Source organism: Gadus macrocephalus, chromosome 6 (assembly GCF_031168955.1).
Source record: "Gadus macrocephalus chromosome 6, ASM3116895v1".
Classification (NCBI taxonomy): domain Eukaryota; kingdom Metazoa; phylum Chordata; class Actinopteri; order Gadiformes; family Gadidae; genus Gadus; species Gadus macrocephalus.
This window is the reverse complement of record NC_082387.1, coordinates 10,583,068-10,602,253: the sequence shown is the minus strand read 5'-3', so window position 1 is coordinate 10,602,253 and position 19,186 is coordinate 10,583,068. Positions and strand designations below refer to the sequence as shown.

The 19,186-nt window shown below is 46.7% G+C and overlaps 1 protein-coding gene across 3 annotated transcripts in view; it reads left to right on the top strand.

Annotated features, from left to right (window-relative positions):
- Positions 1–15,884, top strand: part of agtpbp1 (ATP/GTP binding carboxypeptidase 1) — a 29,197-nt gene extending 13,313 nt beyond the window's left edge. For 2 of the 3 annotated variants that reach the window (XM_060054055.1, XM_060054057.1), the window contains 15 exons: positions 1,748–1,842; positions 2,214–2,330; positions 2,604–3,352; positions 3,691–3,774; positions 3,986–4,075; positions 4,301–4,449; positions 4,665–4,752; positions 5,219–5,363; positions 5,853–6,003; positions 6,574–6,754; positions 7,147–7,276; positions 7,668–7,799; positions 9,155–9,331; positions 11,126–11,286; positions 13,632–15,884. In XM_060054055.1, the coding sequence (XP_059910038.1) occupies positions 1,748–1,842; positions 2,214–2,330; positions 2,604–3,352; positions 3,691–3,774; positions 3,986–4,075; positions 4,301–4,449; positions 4,665–4,752; positions 5,219–5,363; positions 5,853–6,003; positions 6,574–6,754; positions 7,147–7,276; positions 7,668–7,799; positions 9,155–9,331; positions 11,126–11,286; positions 13,632–13,815 (2,633 nt within the window). In that variant the 3' untranslated portion in view covers positions 13,816–15,884. The remainder of the gene's footprint in view (positions 1–1,747; positions 1,843–2,213; positions 2,331–2,603; positions 3,353–3,690; positions 3,775–3,985; positions 4,076–4,300; positions 4,450–4,664; positions 4,753–5,218; positions 5,364–5,852; positions 6,004–6,573; positions 6,755–7,146; positions 7,277–7,667; positions 7,800–9,154; positions 9,332–11,125; positions 11,287–13,631) is intronic. The other variant, XM_060054056.1, reaches the window with a different exon arrangement.
- The last annotated feature ends 3,302 nt before the right edge of the window (positions 15,885–19,186 follow it).

Genomic DNA, 19,186 nt, shown 5'->3' with positions numbered 1-19,186 from the left:
TGCCTTCTGCTGCATTGCGAAAGCGTATCCTGATAAGCAGAGAGGAACCGTCAGGGCCCTCTAAGCCATCAGAGAGGGCCTAAGGTATTCCAGGTTTTTTCAATTTTATTTGACAATCCATATTTAACAAAAATAATTCTGAGGAAATAAACCCTTAGAAACGGCCTATTCAAATTGTGTTGGAATGTGAAGGGTTAAATGAAAGAAGCCCCTTTTGTCAGCCTCAGAATGCTGCTGACTGTAGGGAGGGAATGTGCTAGGCAGCTCTTTGATTGGTGGACGGGTCCGCTATAATTTCACAGAGGTCGTAATATTAATTCGATGACACTTGTTTCAAACGACAGTAAAATTGACCAATCATATCTTCCCTCTCAATGGGTGTGCTTAGTTGTCGCTAACTTTATGCCAAGTTCTGCCCACTGTGAGGGACAAAAATCCATTACACTGGATATAAGCTTATGGGCGTGAATTGCTTTACTTCATGACGGCAGCCGCCCCGAGTAACCTAACTGCTAGTGAGGAGGTCATTGTTTCTGATGAATTATCTACAGTTTTCGAGGTGAACTTCCCACACCAGAGCTAAAATGCGTTCAGAAAACCATAGCTTTTGAAAGGCATTTCAACTCATAAAAAGCAAAAGCTTTACTGAGGGTGTTTGATTGATTGTCTGCTGTCATGCGTTCTGCACCCCAGGCCGTTGTCTCTATACAAGGCTATATATTCTAATGAAGTGCCCTCACAGCTTGTTTGATGACGGGATTATTTGTCAGGAGGATTTGCATTTTGCTTAAGAGAGAGCTGTTTTTAGTTTTGGTGATAACTCTCACTCTCTCCCTGCTGTTTGCTTGTTGCATTGCTAAGGCTGGACTAGCGTATTCATTTTATCTTTCAAAAAGTTTTGTCATAGTTACATTTTGCAGTACTATAGAGAGGACACAGTAAGCTAAACTGGTGGTCTGCTTGTTCGCGACGGGGACGTTTATTATCAGAGGGCCAAGGTTTAAGAGTCACGGTTCGCTACTGCTGACAAGTAACCTGTCCATAGTTACATTTTTAAGCATATGTTGGCATACAAAAAGCATACTGAAAACCAACACTTTCTTGGTGCCAACACTGTTGGTTTGGGTCTCTCTTGTCCCTTCTGACCCTTTAGACACCTGGTACAGTTTCCGCCCACATCGCCGAAATGTGCTTCAGGCTCACAGACTGTTCATGTGCCCAGGTGCTCCATGTCTGAATAGTTAATGAGCCTTCCATCGCTGACCCAGCCATGCAGGTGCTCAGGGGTGTGCAGATTCAAGCAAATGTTCCTTTGTTATTCTTGGCAAGGACATTACAACATTTTGTGAGTGTAGAACATTGGCTGACGTTTATTATCTGTGTCTCAAGAGTATTAAAGCAATGTAGTTATTCGTTCTTATTTCCACCAAATAATGTTTTCATCTGAACTAAACACAGCGATCCCTAGAATAGGAATTACAACAGAATGGGATAATGTGCTTTTAAGGGTATATTTGAAGAATCATATCTCTGCGTAGATCTTTTCTCTCTCTCTTCGGATTAGGAGCTAAGCTCTGTGTCATGGCTGCTTACGATCCACCCCCGGTCACTGGCCCTCTGTCACAGCACAGTGACTCACCCATAATAACCCTACAGCTCACATGCACCACTTTGGTGTCAATGGAAATGTTAACCTGTGTGTGTGTTTTAAGTGTTTGTGTTTACCTGTGTGTGTCTGTGCTCGTAGTGGACGACGTCGTGGACGACAGCGATGATGAGACTGAGGCGGATATGGAGAATGACACAGAGAACGAAGAGGACGAGAAGGACTGTCGCGCTGGGGTACAACTAAAACGCGCACGCACGCACATGCACACGCACACGCACACACAGTTTATACCAACGAGCGATAATTAAAACTGCCTTCTGCTTGGTCATTTATTCATGGTTGGGGAGATAACTGGTCAGCCAAGGTACAGGATGTCTCTGTGAGATGAGAGACCTTTGGATCATAGTCAAGGTTTTGTGATGCACCTGGCTCTCTAAGCAACGTAACTTACATTAACAGGATTGCGTATTCATGTATAACGAGTTCTGAAACTCGTCGACCGAAGAAGTGGTTCATAATAAAAATAAAAAAACTCTTGGTAACAAAACTCTGGGATATCCTTCAACACTCGTCTCAGTGAATCCTTTGTCGACCGATTCCGCAGAACGACGACATAGAGACGGACCTCAGCAAGCTCCGTCCCAGAGAGATCCACAGCCGTCCGTTTGAGGAGCTGAGGGTGTACGACAAGTTCTTTCTGGAGCTGTCCGAGGACTTCCAGGTCAGTGGCGTTCCCTACGGGAGGACGCGTGTGGATCCATTCAAACTGGGAGTTGATGCTTCAACATTTACCTCAACCTTTCATTTACGACACAAATTTTACAATATCTATAATATATACCTGACTAGTTTAGTGCACTACATTGAAAAAAATAACATCCATGTTTCCAGCAATAAATGTTTATATAAAATGGTTCAATAAAGAAATTCAAAAAGACAAAACATATTTCCTCAAAAATCAAGGTACAAGATGTACAATATCTTATCATCACAGGGGTACGATTTTGACAATGCCAAAACGTCCTCGGAGACTTCCACCACATCGGCCACCAAATCCCCCCGGCCAATCACCGTGCCCGCGGTCCAAGCCGCGCCCCTTCAGCGTGACCCCGGCGAGGGCCGCCCGGCCTCCGCCCCCTCCTCCTGTAGACCTGCCACGCCCCTGGCCCCCGCCCCGGCCTCGTCCCCCCTGCCGCCTCTAGAACTAGCCAGCATCCACCTGACGGAAGACGCCAAAGAGGGCGTGGCCAAAGAGGGCGTGGCTAAAGAGGGCGTGGACAGAGAGGGCGTGGCCCCGGGGGCCCGGCCCGCCCCCCGGGGCACGGGCCTGGAGCAGGAGCTGGTGCGCGTGCTGGAGCGCGTGGCCCTGGAGGCCGACAGCCCTCTGAACGGAGGAGGTGGAGGAGGGGGAGGGGTGGACGAGCCTCCGGTGAACTCCACCCGACACATCCAGTCCCCGCTGCTCGTCGGGGGCATCGCCGCGGCGCGCCGAGGGGGGGGTGGCGGCAGCAGCGCCGGGGGGTCGGACTGCGGCTCTGAGGGCCCCGAGGAGGAGGGCCCCCTGCTGGAGGTGCCCGACACGGCCCTGCTGCTGCCCCTCCACGACCCCGACCTGTACGTGGAGATGGTGAAGGGCACGGCCTCGGTGCCTCGGTACTCGGAGGTGGCGTACCCCGACTACTTCGGCCACGTGGCCCCCACCTTCAGGGAGCCGCTGCTGGAGAGGGCCTACGGCGTGCAGAGGTGAGGGGCTCTGTGAGAGGGCGAGCACTGGAAATATTTAAATCGGAAATATTTAACGAATAAAATTAGTAAATATACTTAGAAAGGGATATTGATTATATTAGTTTACAGATCGTTTGACACAGAAATCGAAATCACGATGAAATTGGATTAACTGCCCAGCCCTATTTGATTCCATCAGTCCTCTATCTACCTGTTGGCCTCCTTGTGCAAGACGCCTAAACCCTAACTGCTCCTAAATGTACCTACCTTTATCTGACTTCATCGCTCTAGAGAAAAGCATCTGCTCAAGTAGGTAATGTATGTGCTAAAGACTCTCTCTCTTGGTGCTATTGCAGGGCTAAGATATTCCAGGACATTGAGAGGTTGATTCACCCAAATGACATCTTGGACAAAGTCGTTTATGACCTGGATATTCCTAGGTGAGTTTGAATGTTTTCATCCGTTATGCTCTGAACAGTTTAGCTTCGTCATCCATCTTTACAATGTGTTGTGCATAACAAATACATCCCTAGTTGTAAAAGCCCCAATCTGACATTTGAAAATGTTTTTTCATTTAAACGCATTCAGCCGTCGCCGTTTTTCTGCAGCGCCGTTCTCTGCCTAAATCCAGATCTATTGTTTGCTTTCTAGTGGCCCTGTGATTGCTGACGATGGAGAGTCACTGAAGTTCAACTCACAATTTGAATCCGGCAACCTCAGAAAGGCTATCCATGTCAGGCAGTACGTTGTAGTTTAATCAAGATGTGTGTGTGTGTGTGTGTGTGTGTGTGTGTGTGTGTGTGTGTGTGTGTGTGTGTGTGTGTGTGTGTGTGTGTGTGTGTGTGTGTGTGTGTGTGTGTGTGTGTGTGTGTGTGTGTGTGTGTGTGTGTGTGTGTGTGTCAAAAGGCTTGTTCTAGGTGTTGCTGGCTGGTGTTTGGTTACTGAACGGTGTTTCTTTATGTGCAGGCATGAGTATGACCTGGTGCTCAACTCGGACATCAACAGTAACCACTATCACCAGTGGTTCTATTTTGAGGTGAGCGGGATGTGCGTCGGAACGGACTACCGCTTCAACATCATCAACTGTGAGAAGTCCAACAGCCAGTTTAATTACGGTAAGGCCTCCTGGAATAGCCCTGTCTATAATCGATGTGTGGTGGCAGATACATCTGGTTGATTCACAGCAAACTCCCAAACCATGAAGTTTACCCGATACCAAAGTAAACCATAAACACTCTACATCAGATGAGCCAAAATATTATGGTGAACTGTAGTTTTAAGTGTGTATCTATGTGTGGGTGGGTGTGTGTGTGTGTTTGTGTCCACCCAGGTATGCAGGTACTGATGTATTCTGTGCAGGAGGCGATTGGGGGTAAGCCTCGCTGGGTGAGAACAGGAGAAGACATCTGTTACTACAAGTATGGAATCCCTTTCACCTTGGCTCGTACACATCATATAGCGTTGCACTTACCACTTAAACCTGCACTTAAATGTGTTCCCATTAGCAGCCTATAGTGGCTTGAGTGGTAGTTACAGTTCAGTTATATTATTTTGAAATTTACCTTGGTGGTGGGAGTGGGCAAACATGAACCAAAGAACATCTCCCTGTATGGATTGTCTCCTGGCTGGGTGCGTTTTATTCTTGAGACTTCTTGAGAAACATATGTGAACTTTAACGTAGTTCAGATATGTTTTGAGTACGAGTATATGGCTGCAGTAGCTGCATTGTGAACACTCAATTTCCCCCTCCTTCAAAACATAGGATTACAACTAATACATTTTTTATAATACGGATATGTAGAAGATTTACAAACTTCACAAATTGTGATGCTTTCTAAATGCGGTTACTTATCGCCTGATGTAAGTTTCGATTGGCTCTTGCAGAAACCATTTCTCCAGGAGTTCAATTGCCACAGGCGGCCAGAAAGGAAAGTCGTACTACACCATGACGTTCACCATGAACTTCAGCCATAAGGACGACGTCTGCTACTTTGCCTACCACTACCCTTACACATACTCCACCCTCAAGGTATGCCTCTTCCATACCGATCACCCTGGCCTTGACTCCAGCCATATCATATTTAAAGTGTGCCTGCTTGTATACGCTGAAGGATGGTCTTTTTCCTGTGTGTGTGTTTGCGTGTGCGTGTGCGTGTGCGCGTGCGTGCGCATGCGTGCGCATGAAACCCCTACTGTTTTACCAGATGCTAGTGGCTCTTTAGCTATCATGCTGCTCAGCTAACGGCGCCTCCGCAGCCTGCTGTGGAATTGACAAGAGTTCAGCGCTATTTCATTAATCTGTGACATTACCCAGACGCTGATGATTAATAAAGCGAGCGGTAAAAAGGTTTTTCTGAGGTCTGTAATCGCGCGAGACGTCTTTATTGAAACCGCAGGTTAAAGTGGTGCTCTGTTCCTGATTCACCACCTTGCAGTTGGCAGTCGTACAAATTATATATATTACATTTCTCTCTCTCCCGCTCTCCTCGCTCGCCCCCTTCCTCTGTTGCTGGTGAAGATGCACCTGTCCAAGCTTGAGGACCTGAGAAGCCCTCAGATCTATTGGAGACAGGACGTCCTGTGTGAGACACTGGCAGGAAACAGCTGCCCCCTCCTCACCATAACAGCCATGCCCGAGGCCACCACCAACGACCACATCTGTGCGTTCAGTGAGTACCTAAGCGCTGGTCTTTGTCATTGAACAGCCTAAAATCGAATCTTGCCAGTTTGGCTAAATATCTTCGGTGTGCTTCATTTATGCTTTATAATTAGACAGATTCACTGACGTGTATTTTTTATCTTATTATTTCTGCCCTTGCTTTATGGGAACAGTGATTGAGTGTTAGTAAGAGAGTACAGTATTACACTCTGGCAGCCTTGCTGCATTAGGAATGAACATTATCCTTATCCATCACTTAATCAGGTTTTAGTCCAGTCCGTTTTAGTCCACGTTCACGTCTTGTGTTCGTCTCCATGTTGGCCTTCATTCATAATCACATGCCGGATAGTCCAGCAGTCAGGGTGTTCTTCTCCCAGCCGTTCTGAGTAAGATCCCCTGAAGTCCACAGACTAATCTGTAGGCCTCTCTGCTCAAGATGACCAACCCTAACCCATTACTCTTTCACCCCTTAATGACGTGTATCTGAATTCACTGCAAGTCTTTTTTGGATAAAAGCTTATGCTAAATGACGTAATGGACACAGTCCCTAACGGGTACCACCCTTCTCCTCTGCCCCAAGAGAACCGGCCGGTGATCTTCCTGTCGGCCAGGGTGCATCCCGGGGAGACCAACGCCAGCTGGGTGATGAAGGGCACGCTGGAGTTCCTGATGGGCTCCAGCCAGCTGGCCCACAGCCTGCGAGAGGCCTACATCTTCAAGATCGTCCCCATGCTCAACCCCGACGGCGTCATCAACGGAAAGTGAGCGGGCACACACTCGCCGGCGCAGCGTCCCGCGTTCATGTCAACCACGATGTGGACTTAAATAGGGAGACACACGGTTCACATTTTTCATTGCAGACGCGTCGTCGGGGCTTGACCAACACCGCACGGCCATCTATGCGTGGCTCATTCTGACACATAATTGCTGCCTCGGTGTCGTTTTTCCAATATGTTACACAGTGTACAACGCTTCACCGTCATTCCGCCGCGCAACAACGATTCAACACAATCTCCTCTAATGCGGCCTGTCGTTAACTTGTTTAATACGGATGTGTCGCGAGGGATTTCTCCAACATGCGTTCTGATCCTGAAAGACTCCAGCTGTCGTCCTCGTGCCCGGTCTCTCATCCGCCGCTCTTCTCCCCCTGTAGTCACCGCTGCTCTCTGAGCGGTGAGGATTTGAACCGCCAGTGGCAGAACCCGAGCCACGAGCTCCACCCAACAATCTACCACACCAAGAGCCTCCTGCAGTACCTCGCTCACATACAGAGGGCGCCACTGGTGAAAACATTATATTTTTTCCTCTTGAATCATTGGAACTGCCTGGGGTTTTCCATGTTGCACCGTTAACCATGAATCCCATTGATCTGCACTATCGATAATGTACTGTTGATTTTGATATACACTACAGTCCGGTCAAGAATACAGTCTGTTCAAGCTACAATACCATGAGGGCATACATCCCTGGCATAAGTTGCCCGATGTTCTATATTGTATTGATTTAGGATGAGCAGCAACCAGTCTTTTAAAACATTCAGTCTAATTTGTGTGTGTGTGTGTGTGTGTGTGTGTGTGTGTGTGTGTGTGTGTGTGTGTGTGTGTGTGTGTGTGTGTGTGTGTGTGTGTGTGTGTGTGTGTGTGTGTGTGTGTGTGTGTGCGTGCGATACCGCAGGTTTTCTGTGACTACCACGGTCACTCTCGTAAGAAGAACGTGTTCATGTATGGCTGCAGTGTGAAGGAGACAGTCTGGCAGTCCAACATCAACACCTCCTCCTGCGATCTACATGAAGACCTGGGATACAGGGTGAACACACACACACACACACACACACACACACACACACACACACACACACACACACAGTGTCAAACACTCTTTCACGTACACACACAAAAGCACGCACGCACGCACGCGTGCACACACACTCACACACACGCACTGTTCCATCCTGGCTCAACGGTGTGCAATAACAAGAGGGGGGCCACCATAGCCTTGAATTAAACACATAATGTTTAATAAAGGATATAGAATGCATTCCTGACATGTGCTTTGTCTCTAGATCAGTGTGTCTGCAGTGGGTGTGCATTTGGAGTGTATGTGAGTCAATGGTTAAGTGCTACAACCAAACACAAATGTTACAAAATGTCAGTCTGCAAGCCAGGGATACACCAATGCCAATCTGCCAGGGCTGCTTTAGAGACTCCTGAGCCAGGCCTGCTCAGGTGAGTGGCATTTGGCCAAGTGGTGGGGCTCTGCCCACCAGCTCAACAACAGAGGCAACCCTGTGGCCGTTCCATTCACAGGACAGGAGTCCTTCCTTCAGAGTGTACAAGCAGGCATACTTCAAATATGACATGGCTGGAGTCAAGGCCAGGGTGACAGTGATCGATATGGGTTACCTTGAGATTGGAGAATGTGTAAGCGAGTAGTAGGCCAAATAACTTCCATTAGTTATTATCAAGGTTGAGAAAATTGTAGTAGTACCGTAATAGAAGAACACAAACGTTCACGGTATTTAACTAGATGCATTTTGAAACTCGTGAGAGTGGCCGCATATGAGCTTGGTTTGCTCTTACAAGGTGTGTGCATGCGGGCACCGGTAGGTAAAATGGGATAGTCTCTTTAATGAAATAGTTTTTAAACTCAGCCTTGCAATTAGAGTCACAATCGGTACAGTCACCTGAGACACTGTCACAGACATTGTCATGTTCACAGTTCTAATATGTTGGCCCGACTTCCTATGTGTCACTATTAAATTATGTTTGCGCAATTAAACTGTAATGCAATAAACACCAGCGTTATGATTAGTGCTGTGGGAAGTACTGCGCTGGATGCTTTTAAGTCCTCAAGTCTCGACAGGCTGATTTTTAATTGGTATTTCCCAGCATCCCTCTTGATGAGGGAAGTGGTTTGTTTCCTATCAGCGGCTTCTCCCCTATGTCCGTAAGCAATATCCTGCCACCTGTTAAACAATATCAACCCACATGTATTTTTAATTATACCTTCACGTTGAATTGTGTTTCAATCAAAATTGAAAACGCAAACATGAGGTGTAACAAACGTGCTCGGTACATTTCAAGCCTTCCCTGTCGTCTGAACAGAAACACAAGTTGCATCCTCCCAATCTAACAGCTGACATCTCCCCCGTTCCCCCCAAGACTCTGCCTAAGATTCTGTCCCAGATGGCCTCTGCCTTCAGCATGGGCAGCTGCAGCTTCGTGGTGGAGCGCTCCAAGGAGTCCACGGCCCGCGTGGTCGTCTGGCGGGAGATTGGGGTCCAGCGCAGCTACACCATGGAGAGCACGCTGTGTGGCTGTGACCAGGGGAAGTATAAGGTGAGGTGTGTGTGTGAGGTGTGTGTGTGTGTGTGTGTGACGAGATGGATGCACTAGTGAAGATATGTGTGTGTGTGTGTGTGTGTTGAATTGTGTGTGTGTGTGGGGATGAGTGTGTGTGTGGAGGCGGGTGTGCGTTCAGAGATGGATGTGTGTGGGTGTGCGTGTGGAGATTGGTGTGCGTTTGGAGATAGGTGTGTGTGGGGGAAATTGCATATGTGTGAGACACCTGCATGCGAAGATGGATGTGCTTGTTTAGATGAATGCACGTGTGGAAAGGAATGCGTGTGGCATAAATTAGTATATGAAGGCATGGCTTAGCCTTTTGAATCACAAAATGGCCACAAGGTGGAGCCCTCTGACCAGGTCAATCACCCGTTAGCTTACCCTGGCTAGAACTACAAGGAGCTCCATTGTTTATTACACCAGCTGATTGCTTCATCATTAATTGATTGCGTTAAATAAATAAATGATGGTCAGCTGTAGGACGACAGACTGTGATTGATGGAAACTGAATTCAAACGGACCAGTAATAACATGGCACTGCATAAGAAGCAGAATACAGCAGAAAATGAATTGGATATTTGAAAAGGCAAGGCAGATTCTGGCTATTCGATTATTCAGCATGGTGGAAAATGTGCTGATAGCAACAGTAATGTCGGCCCCTCTTTACAGATTATTCTGTGTGTGCGTGAGTATGTGTGACACACTGCTCTCGCTCTCACGTTTTCTGTACCTCGAGCTCTGGAGGTATATTGTTGATTCATATCAACGATATGCCTACGAACAATACCAGTTTCATTTCTGTTTCCCACATACTAATCTTGCACAATTTGGTCCCTTTGTTTGAAGGGTTGCTCCCATTCAAGTTAAAGCCTAGAGGCGTTTCAGACAATGGGACAGACATGGGAAGGATTTGTCCTGTTTCATTTTAAATAGTGTATTAAACTTTCCCGTGACTAGTCCTGTTGTTCACGACACCATTACTTTTTTTGGCAACGGTTTATTCCATGGAGGTGGTTTTGTCTACGCCACACAGGAAGCCCAGCAAAACCACAGAGTATCTTAGATTTATCTCTATGCATTCATTTATTACTCTCCTTCCCTCTTTCCTCCGCTGTGGTATTGGACCGTTATATCGGGCCAATATCAACATCTGACTAGCCCAGGGGCAGTGTTCTGCGTAGGCCATGGCCGTCCTAACCTCTGCTTATCCCCCTTGTTGTCCTTCCTGATTGTTTATCCAGATGTGCAGGAACCTCCTGTCGGTTCCCAGAGCCTCTCTATATGAGTTTGCTTATGTAGAGCTTTGACGTTCCCTCTCGGCATCCTATGAGGATTGTGCTAAGAAACTGTGTGTGTGTGTGTGTGTGTGTGTGTGTGTGTGTGTGTGTGTGTGTGTGTGTGTGTGTGTGTGTGTGTGTGTGTGTGTGTGTGTGTGTGTGTGTGTGTGTGTGTGTGTGTGTGTGTGTGTGTGTGTGTGTGTGTACATGTGTGCGTGTGTGCACATGTATGTGTGTGTCTGTCTATGCATGCTTGTGTGTGTTTGTACACGCATGAGTGCCTGCGTGTGTGTATGCGTGTCGCACGCACGCACAGTACATGACAGTACCGAACCCTTTTCCAACAGTAGGCCTCCCTACAGTGTGGCTGTAGAGCAGCTCTGCGAGTTCACCCGGTGAAACAGCATGCACCCTCATAATAGACAGGCGTGTGGTTCTCCCTGCAGCCATGCGTGTCCCGCTCATGCTCCTGTGTGTCTGCCCCCCCCCCCCCCCGCGCGCCCACTCCCAGGGTCTCCAGATCGGCACCAGGGAGCTAGAGGAGATGGGCGCCCAGTTCTGTCTGGCCCTGCTCAGGCTGAAGCGGCTCACCTCCCCTCTGGGCCTGCGCACCCAGCAGCACTTCCTGGACGTGGAGAGTGACCTCATGGAGACCCGCGCCAAAGTGACCAGGTAGGAGACCACCCAAACACCCAAACAACTCGGGCACTAGATCCTCCATGTTTACTGTATTTCTGGATGATAGGATGGTCTGACTGCTGCTAGTCGTGTTGGACTCCAAGCAGTGGGGGGGGGGGGGTTCCACTGCTTCCACTGCTCCCCCACTCCCCCCCCCCCCCCCCCCCCCCCGCAGTGGGGAAAGTGACTTCCCCACTGGAAGTCACTTTGGATAAAAGCATCTCCTAAACCGGACAACATTGTAATAGCAAATTCGAAGCGCCACTCTAAAGCTCAACTTGAGACGAACGGCCCGGTTAATTCCGCTGTGATGCAAATCACCTAATGCTCTGAAAACCATCGACTGACTAGAAAAACTCATCTCATTTTGACTTGCTGCTCTCATTGCCATTCTGCGGACGCCCCCATCAGCACCTGTTGAGCACCCCGTCAGCCAGGAAGCAGATTCCCCCCCACACAAGTGTCTCCTTCTCCTCGTTTGCCCTGTGGTTGTTTATGTGGGGCGAGCCAGGGACAATGTTTTCCCTTGCCAGTCAGAAGGCTTAGTGTCATTAAACTATGTGTAATGAGGATCTGTAAAGCCTGTCGAGACCGCAGCCAAGACTTCGAAAGAATAGGTTAATTGTCCGTCATCCCCCGCAGGGCTATCGAACCCTATTCACAGATGAAGGCTGTCAACCATCTAACCCAACGTTTTGTTTAATAAGAGTTTAAATTTCGCACATCAGTCATTCATTTGTCATTGATGAGTTCCTTTTCACTGGAGGCAAATTGTCATAGAAGAACAGTTGAGCTGCTTCTGCTCACCTGCTTTTCCTGAATTACATTGATTTTGACGCATTTATAAAAACACACACACCGTCACAAACTGGTGTTCAGCTCAATTTGTACTTACTTTTAACACACTCAGGACGTCTTCACCACAGCCCAAGACCACCGGAGTGTGTGGTTTAGACGGAGGTCCTGACCACACCGGTTATGCACACCTCAGCCCATGTCCTCTGAGATCCCTCTGCCCAGAAGGCCTCTGTCAGCCTGATGGGGGAGGATGCATTTGCTCTAAACGCCACTTAATGTCCTGCGTCTCTGCCTCTCTCACTCGCACTCTCTGTCTCTACCCTGCTGTACTCTTACATCGATTTATTCATGTATCATTTATGCAGCTGATCAAGGGCTTTGGGTTGTTTTGGTGTGTGTGTGTGTGTGTGTGTGTGTGTGTGTGTGTGTGTGTGTGTGTGTGTGTGTGTGTGTGTGTGTGTGTGTGTGTGTGTGTGTGTGTGTGTGTGTGTGTGTGTGTGTGTGTGTGTGTGTGTGAGAGAGACTTTGTTGGAATCATAATCTAGATAGCCAAGAGTGCTCTCTACTGATACAGAAGCTATTACAAAAAGATTGAACACACTCAGAGAAAGAAAACAAATGAACTCACTGTACACTCAGAAAAAAAATCTCTCTCTCTCTCTCTCTCTCTCTCTCTCTCTCTCTCTCTCTCTCTCTCTCTCTCTCTCCCCTCTCCCTCTCCCTCTCCCTCTCCCAAACATACATGAGAGAAGAGGGTTGGGAGGTCAGCGTCTGATCGACTGTTTCCCAGGGATCACATTTCAGACCATTAACACCATTAAAAACCCACTAAAGCCACTAAAACCTCAACAACCAGCAAGCATTTACCCATTATGAATCCAGAGGGAGAAAAACAGGCACAGGAGTGACACAGAGCACAATCATTGTTTATCAGCTTCCCCGATGCTAATATATGCTAGGCTTTCTTCCATTAGCAGAGTGGAATTGTTTGTGTCGCATTGTTTTGTAGGTTGCGTTGTGTTTTGGACGTGTTCTGAAAGGCATCAACATTCTGTTTTCTATAAAAAGTACTGAACGTTTTAAGTGCACTGTTTTTTAATTATAGTATTGATATCAGACAGTATATCCCTTTTTAGACTAATAAAAAGTTCTATATTCATCGTAAACGGGTACAGTTTTCAGACGGTTGTTATTATCGGACTGTTCCAGCCCGAGTGAGCGGAACATCTTGTTTTGTAGCCTGAATCCATCCCCCTTTCACAGTGGCGGCACAATGTGCTTAATCCGAACTGAAGAACAGTACTGTCAGTCTCCGGGGTTGGGCTCTTTCATTGTCCGGCGTTGCAAACCCCTTTGTCCGCGGTCTACCCGGAAGGCGTCCTTGAGCAAGACGTCCCTTCTCGCGACCTGCTCATAACCCCCCCCACCCCCCCAAAAAAAAATAAACGTTTCGCCGCAGACATGCCCGCAGTGCAGCCCCTGTCGTAGTCCCGTGATCCCAGTGAACACTGTGTGTGCTGTGGTTTGTGTTCCGTGGCCAGCAGCAGCCCCACCACCTACGTGATGGAGGAGGACGAGCCGTCCTTCCAGGAGGAGGTGGACTACAGCGCCGACAGCAACGACGACGATCCCGACCCGGACGTCGAGGCCAGCAACGAGCCCGAGGACGCCGCCCTCCACCTGGACACGCTGTCGGACTGCGAGACCGCCAACCACAAAAAATAAAGCATGAATCGGGTCACCGCGACTGCTGGTACGTTGGTGTCGGGTGGGTGGGGTGGGTGGGGGTCGTTCGACACGTTGAAGCCCAAAATCGGGGGGGGGGGGGGTTTGCTCCCGATGGGGGCACGTCTTGCCCCCTTCTACCGTAACGTAGAGCCGAGAGTCGGATGGCCGCCCGACTCTGTGCATTCCAATGAATGGATGAATGATCCACCCTCCCCCGGGAGTGTCACCTTGTCACGTAAAGCTTCCTCATGCCATTACAGTTCACCCTCTGCGCCCAGCCGTGACCTCAGACACCATGTATAGCCTCTGAGAAGTCCTCAAACCAACCTACACCAAGCCACGGGCACCGTCACTGTTAATGCTCTACCTGACCCCAATGCTTCACCCGTCTGACTTAAGCAGTAGAAGACGGGCCGCACGCATCTGTCCAGAGTAGTCAGGCAAGACACAGACACGGGACAGCTCCGGCTTTGTATGGAGCTGAGGCGATAGTTTTGTTTTGGGTCTGAACCCGCTTTTGCAGTTATTGTGGAAGTGTGTACCTCACCCGCTGGCTCTCCTGACTGATAAATCTCACCAGTTTGCCTTCATATTAATACACCTTTCCTCCATCTCTCGCCCTGCACTTTATCACACCCGTTATGTAAAATAAAAAGTGTGCGTTCCTCCCATCTTTTCTCCCCTCCCCCACCTTCTATTCTTTAATCCTTCATCGTTCTACTTCCATTCTTTCACTCTGTAATCCTCTCTTCCCTCCCTTTTTACTTGAGGCCCCTGGGATGACTGGACCACTTAAAGAGATGCCTTTTCTTGAATGTGAATAATAGGCCACCAACATACACAACACTGACATCCCGTTGAATGAGATCATCTCTTAACGTTACCTGTGTTGTTGTTTTGTCGTCACCCTCGTCCCCTTGATTGTGGCACCTCATGGGATTCCCCTCCTCCATATTCTGTCGACTTACTCAAAATGTGTTGTTTCCTATACTCGCTCAGTAGAATGTTTCCACTTCTTAAGCAAAACATAGTCTTAATGGTACTTCACAGTAAGGGCGCGTGCCCACACGTACAGCTCTATACCACAAACCTAACACAAGGAAGTTCTGCTTTTTGTTGATGTATTTATATGTTGGTTCGCAACCGCTTAAAATGTCTGAATAATGACAAAAGTAGGTAGTGATTAAAAAATGTACAGTATACATACACACACTAGTCACGTTTTTCCGAACGATCGACACGGTACGATCAAAAGCTGTACAGCCTAGGTGCACAATGCATGGGGTGCTATATACCTATGTCATAGAGGCTCACTTTTCCCCAACAGGAACAGTATCCCACTCGTCCGACTCATTTCATCCACTTTAAATTACCAGTAGCCCAACCAAAGCGATTATAAGTATATGAGGTTTTATTTTGAAATGAACACTATAAGCTTTTTTTTTATACTCTGTCTTATCATCGTAGCTTGTAAAGAAGCAGTGTGGAACAAAAAGGTGGTGCTCTAAACCAGAGTATACAGTCTTGGCTTAGCTGTAGTATTTTATTGCTTTCTTAATGGAGGGAGTTCTATAGTTCAATTTCCTAATGCATTTGTACAGTTGGTGCATGGCTAATTTATGTTATGTTTAATTTACATTGGTTTTCAGTGTGCAACCCCCGTGTTTTAGGTAAATGTCATGTTTGCCTTATTTAAATGAAAGTTGTTTTAGATTTATATGTGTTTATTCATTGTATAAGGTTTTATTTATTTGATGACATAATATCACGCTGTCGTATGAATGTATTTGCCTTTGTATTCAATTATAAAGTTATGATTTAGAATGTTTATGTCCACCTTACTTTGGGAAACTTTTTTTTTTGCAGGCATGAGATAAGATAGCAAACGGCTAATTTGATTGTAATAAAAATGCACTGAAACTTGTTACTAAATTATGGGAAATAAAATGTGAATGTGAAAAGCGGTTGGCTTGCTGCTCTGTAAAATGCACAAAATGTCGTGTTTGTATGAGTTATTTCAAAAAGAGTGTAGACAAAATAAACATGTATTCACACATTAAACATGATTACCTCTCTTCCAATCTATCATATTCGGTTAATGAGCGGGTTATATACGAATTTCCGTTATTGTATCCACTTAACCAGCTCAATTTTTGTAATTCGTTTTCCTATCATAAGCTGGTTATCACAGATGAGGTCTTCATTTGTGAATATAAATTGTTATTTCCATCATGTAATGCATTATTATTTTTGCTGGATAAGGAGATATATGCATGTCCTAAATCTACTTCCACTTTGAATTTCTGCCTCTTTTTTTTACCAATAACATAAAGCATATTTGGCATATACCACCCTGCAACACAAACAAGTAAAAAAAAAAAACACCACTTTACAGTGCAAAGTGTTTTATAAAGTATCATATTGGAATGAAGAATCGTTCTGCTTTATGTCTAAATATCTGCTGTATGGTATAGATATTACCCACTGGTGTGGCTGTAGCCTAGACGGCCCAGGTTTTTATATTGAGCATCAAACTGAACGCTAATCACTAGGCAACGGGTACCACTCTGATTTCCAAAGATAAGTGCTGTCACTGAAAATGGCACATACCAATTCAATTTGTATTCATCAAAGCCAGTGACGGCCGATCGCTAGTTAGAATAGTTAGAAATATGCAGCCTTTCACCCTGTTAATGAGGAATTCATTGTTCATATTTTATAGCTTTTATATTTAATGCATTTCAGATGGAGATTAGGAGTATTTGATTGCCCGTGTTGTTTTGTGCAGGTCAAACAAAATATCCATCAAGGAATCATACAAAGATCACTTTTAACACTTTAAAGGGAAACTGCAAAAATCTCAGCATGATCGTTAAACATTCTCTTGAAAAAGGAGATATGTCTATTTTTCTTTATTGAAGACAATTAAATACTTTACTTTGCTTTCTTCATCAAAGCCTTTCAGTGCAATGGCTCTCAATCTCATGAGGGTTTACTGCAGGAAAACGACTGTATTCCTGTCACACCAATCGAGTGAAAGTAAAGCCACCCTAACAAACTGGTCAATACTAATAAAACTGAAACACCAGCAAAATACTTGGAGATGGATCAGCCTCTACAAAACAACAAAGACGCCAGTGGCTTGGAGGCAGATGCTGTGATTTGACCTTGATATAGTTGAAGAAGGAATTTCAATTTGGATGTACACAATCTTCAATTGAAATAATTGCTTGCCTGAGTATGCATCGGTAGTGATTCAGTGATACTTTCTGTGCCAGTTTGTACTTCCTGATGCATGACCACTGCTTAGTAAATGGTCTTGTGAAGGCAAGCTTTCACAATGGCTAAATGAGGGAGAAACAGAGCGAGAGAGAGAAGATAAGGAAAAGTAATGCATAAAGCAGGGTGAAAATGGGTTTAAAATGCACACAGTAATACAGAGAAGTAGGAAAGTAATACAGACGATTGAGTAAAAGGAAAGGAGTGCAAATTACAGGGATAAAAGACGAAAGAAGAGCCGGATTTTTGAATTGGTGGAGAATGTTAATCTGAAAGAGGCTCTTTTCTCATTTCAGACCCGTACCCTTACATCCTGTCCCCACTGTCAGTCAAAGAAGCTGAAGTGCATCCCTCCTCCCCCCACCCGTCCCCCCCAACACAACCAATTACTTGTGTGTTAGACGTTTGTGTGTGTGTATGCTTGTGCGGGCAGGCAGGTGTGTGAGTGTGTGTGCCTGCGCGCGCACATGCTGTGAAACGGCTCAATAGTGTTCAGCTGCTTCCTTACGTGCTCCCGACGTTGAAAGAAGCCTCCTCTAATTAGAATCATCTTCTACGTTTTCTACTTCTTCTCGGTCGCTCTTCATCACTCTCTTCCCTTCTTTCTCTAGTTCCTTTTTACCTCCAACCTCGCCCCAGCCTTCTCTCTCCATCTCTCTCCCTCTCTCACAACTCTCTCTCTCTCTCCAATTCTTCCCACCCAAGTTTGCTGTGACTCCGCTGGTTCCGTGGTGTGTGTGTGTAGGGCCTTAACTGAGTGAGTGTGGCTCATAGCATGGCCTAATTAGTGGCTGAGAGTCTGGGCTTGGCTGGCTTCCCCCCTGCTCACTGGTGGTCCTACTGGGCAGGGAAACAGCTCTCCTGAAAAGGTTACAAGCGCACAAAGAACCGTGAGACAAAAAACGATTTGTGTACAAGCTGCATGACGCAGCGGCAACCGACTGTGTGCGTCTTTGTGTGTGTGTGTGTGTGTGTGTGTGTGTGTGTGTGTGTGTGTGTCTGTGTGTGCGTGTCTCAGTACTTTTCAGGGCCTGATGAAGTACGTGCATCATCTGCGTGTGTATGTGTCAGATGAATGTACTGTTGATTTATCATGAGCGGTGCATGTTAAAGACCAGGATCTGTGTGAGAGGTCAAAGGGCAGACGCCTCACCACACCATGCTGCATGACCTGGCAGTAGCATGAGGTCAGGGGTCGATCGTAGCCAAAGCCAATCCAACCGAGAAGGCAGTCGAGTCAGAGGTGTTGGTGCTGGAGTTGTCCATGTTCATTAAAAGCATGAAAGGTGAACATGTCGATTACCAAGGAAAAACAATGTTTCTAGTTATCGGTACAACCACTAGAAGGAGCCCATTGCTGAAAACGATTTGTCGTTCAGGGAGTGAGATTCTACCTCTTCACACACAGAACTGATTGTCCAATTACAATACCGCCAAATAGTATGACAAGAATAAAGATTCTAAAAACATTTTCCAATTCATGAAAAGATCTACAAATGTGAGAACACAATTACACACATGCACATATGCGCACACACACACACACACACACACACACACACACACACACACACAGCGGCTACATCAACAGCATAATTGGTTACGGAGGGAGCGGAGCCAATTTACACCTCTCGTTTCCATGGCAACCAGAGACTGATTCTTCCAGAAGCACTTACTCACATCCTGGCTGTTATTCCTTCATTTGTGCATTCATTCATCCTTTTAGCCTTTCACTATTAAACCATCACCCCCAGCCCTACCCCCCCCCCCCCCCCCCCCCAACACATCTCTATTCCACCCTTCCCTCCAATGAGATGGCCCCCTCTCGTATGCATATGCAAACGAGATAGACTTGAGACCAATTAGGTGATTTGAATAAGGAGCTGCGTTGTCTCCTCAGCTGTGGAAAATGGAGATAGCAGCACAGCAGGGCCCCCAAAACCCACCAATCGCCTGGGGACTAAATAATGATGTCACGCTAAATTGACTCCCAAAAACGTTATAATTGTCTTGCAGAACTGAAGCAGTGTATAACTCGGGATGGGAACGTTCTTTATTCAACCCGGTATCACGCGATTGCGTGCTCCTG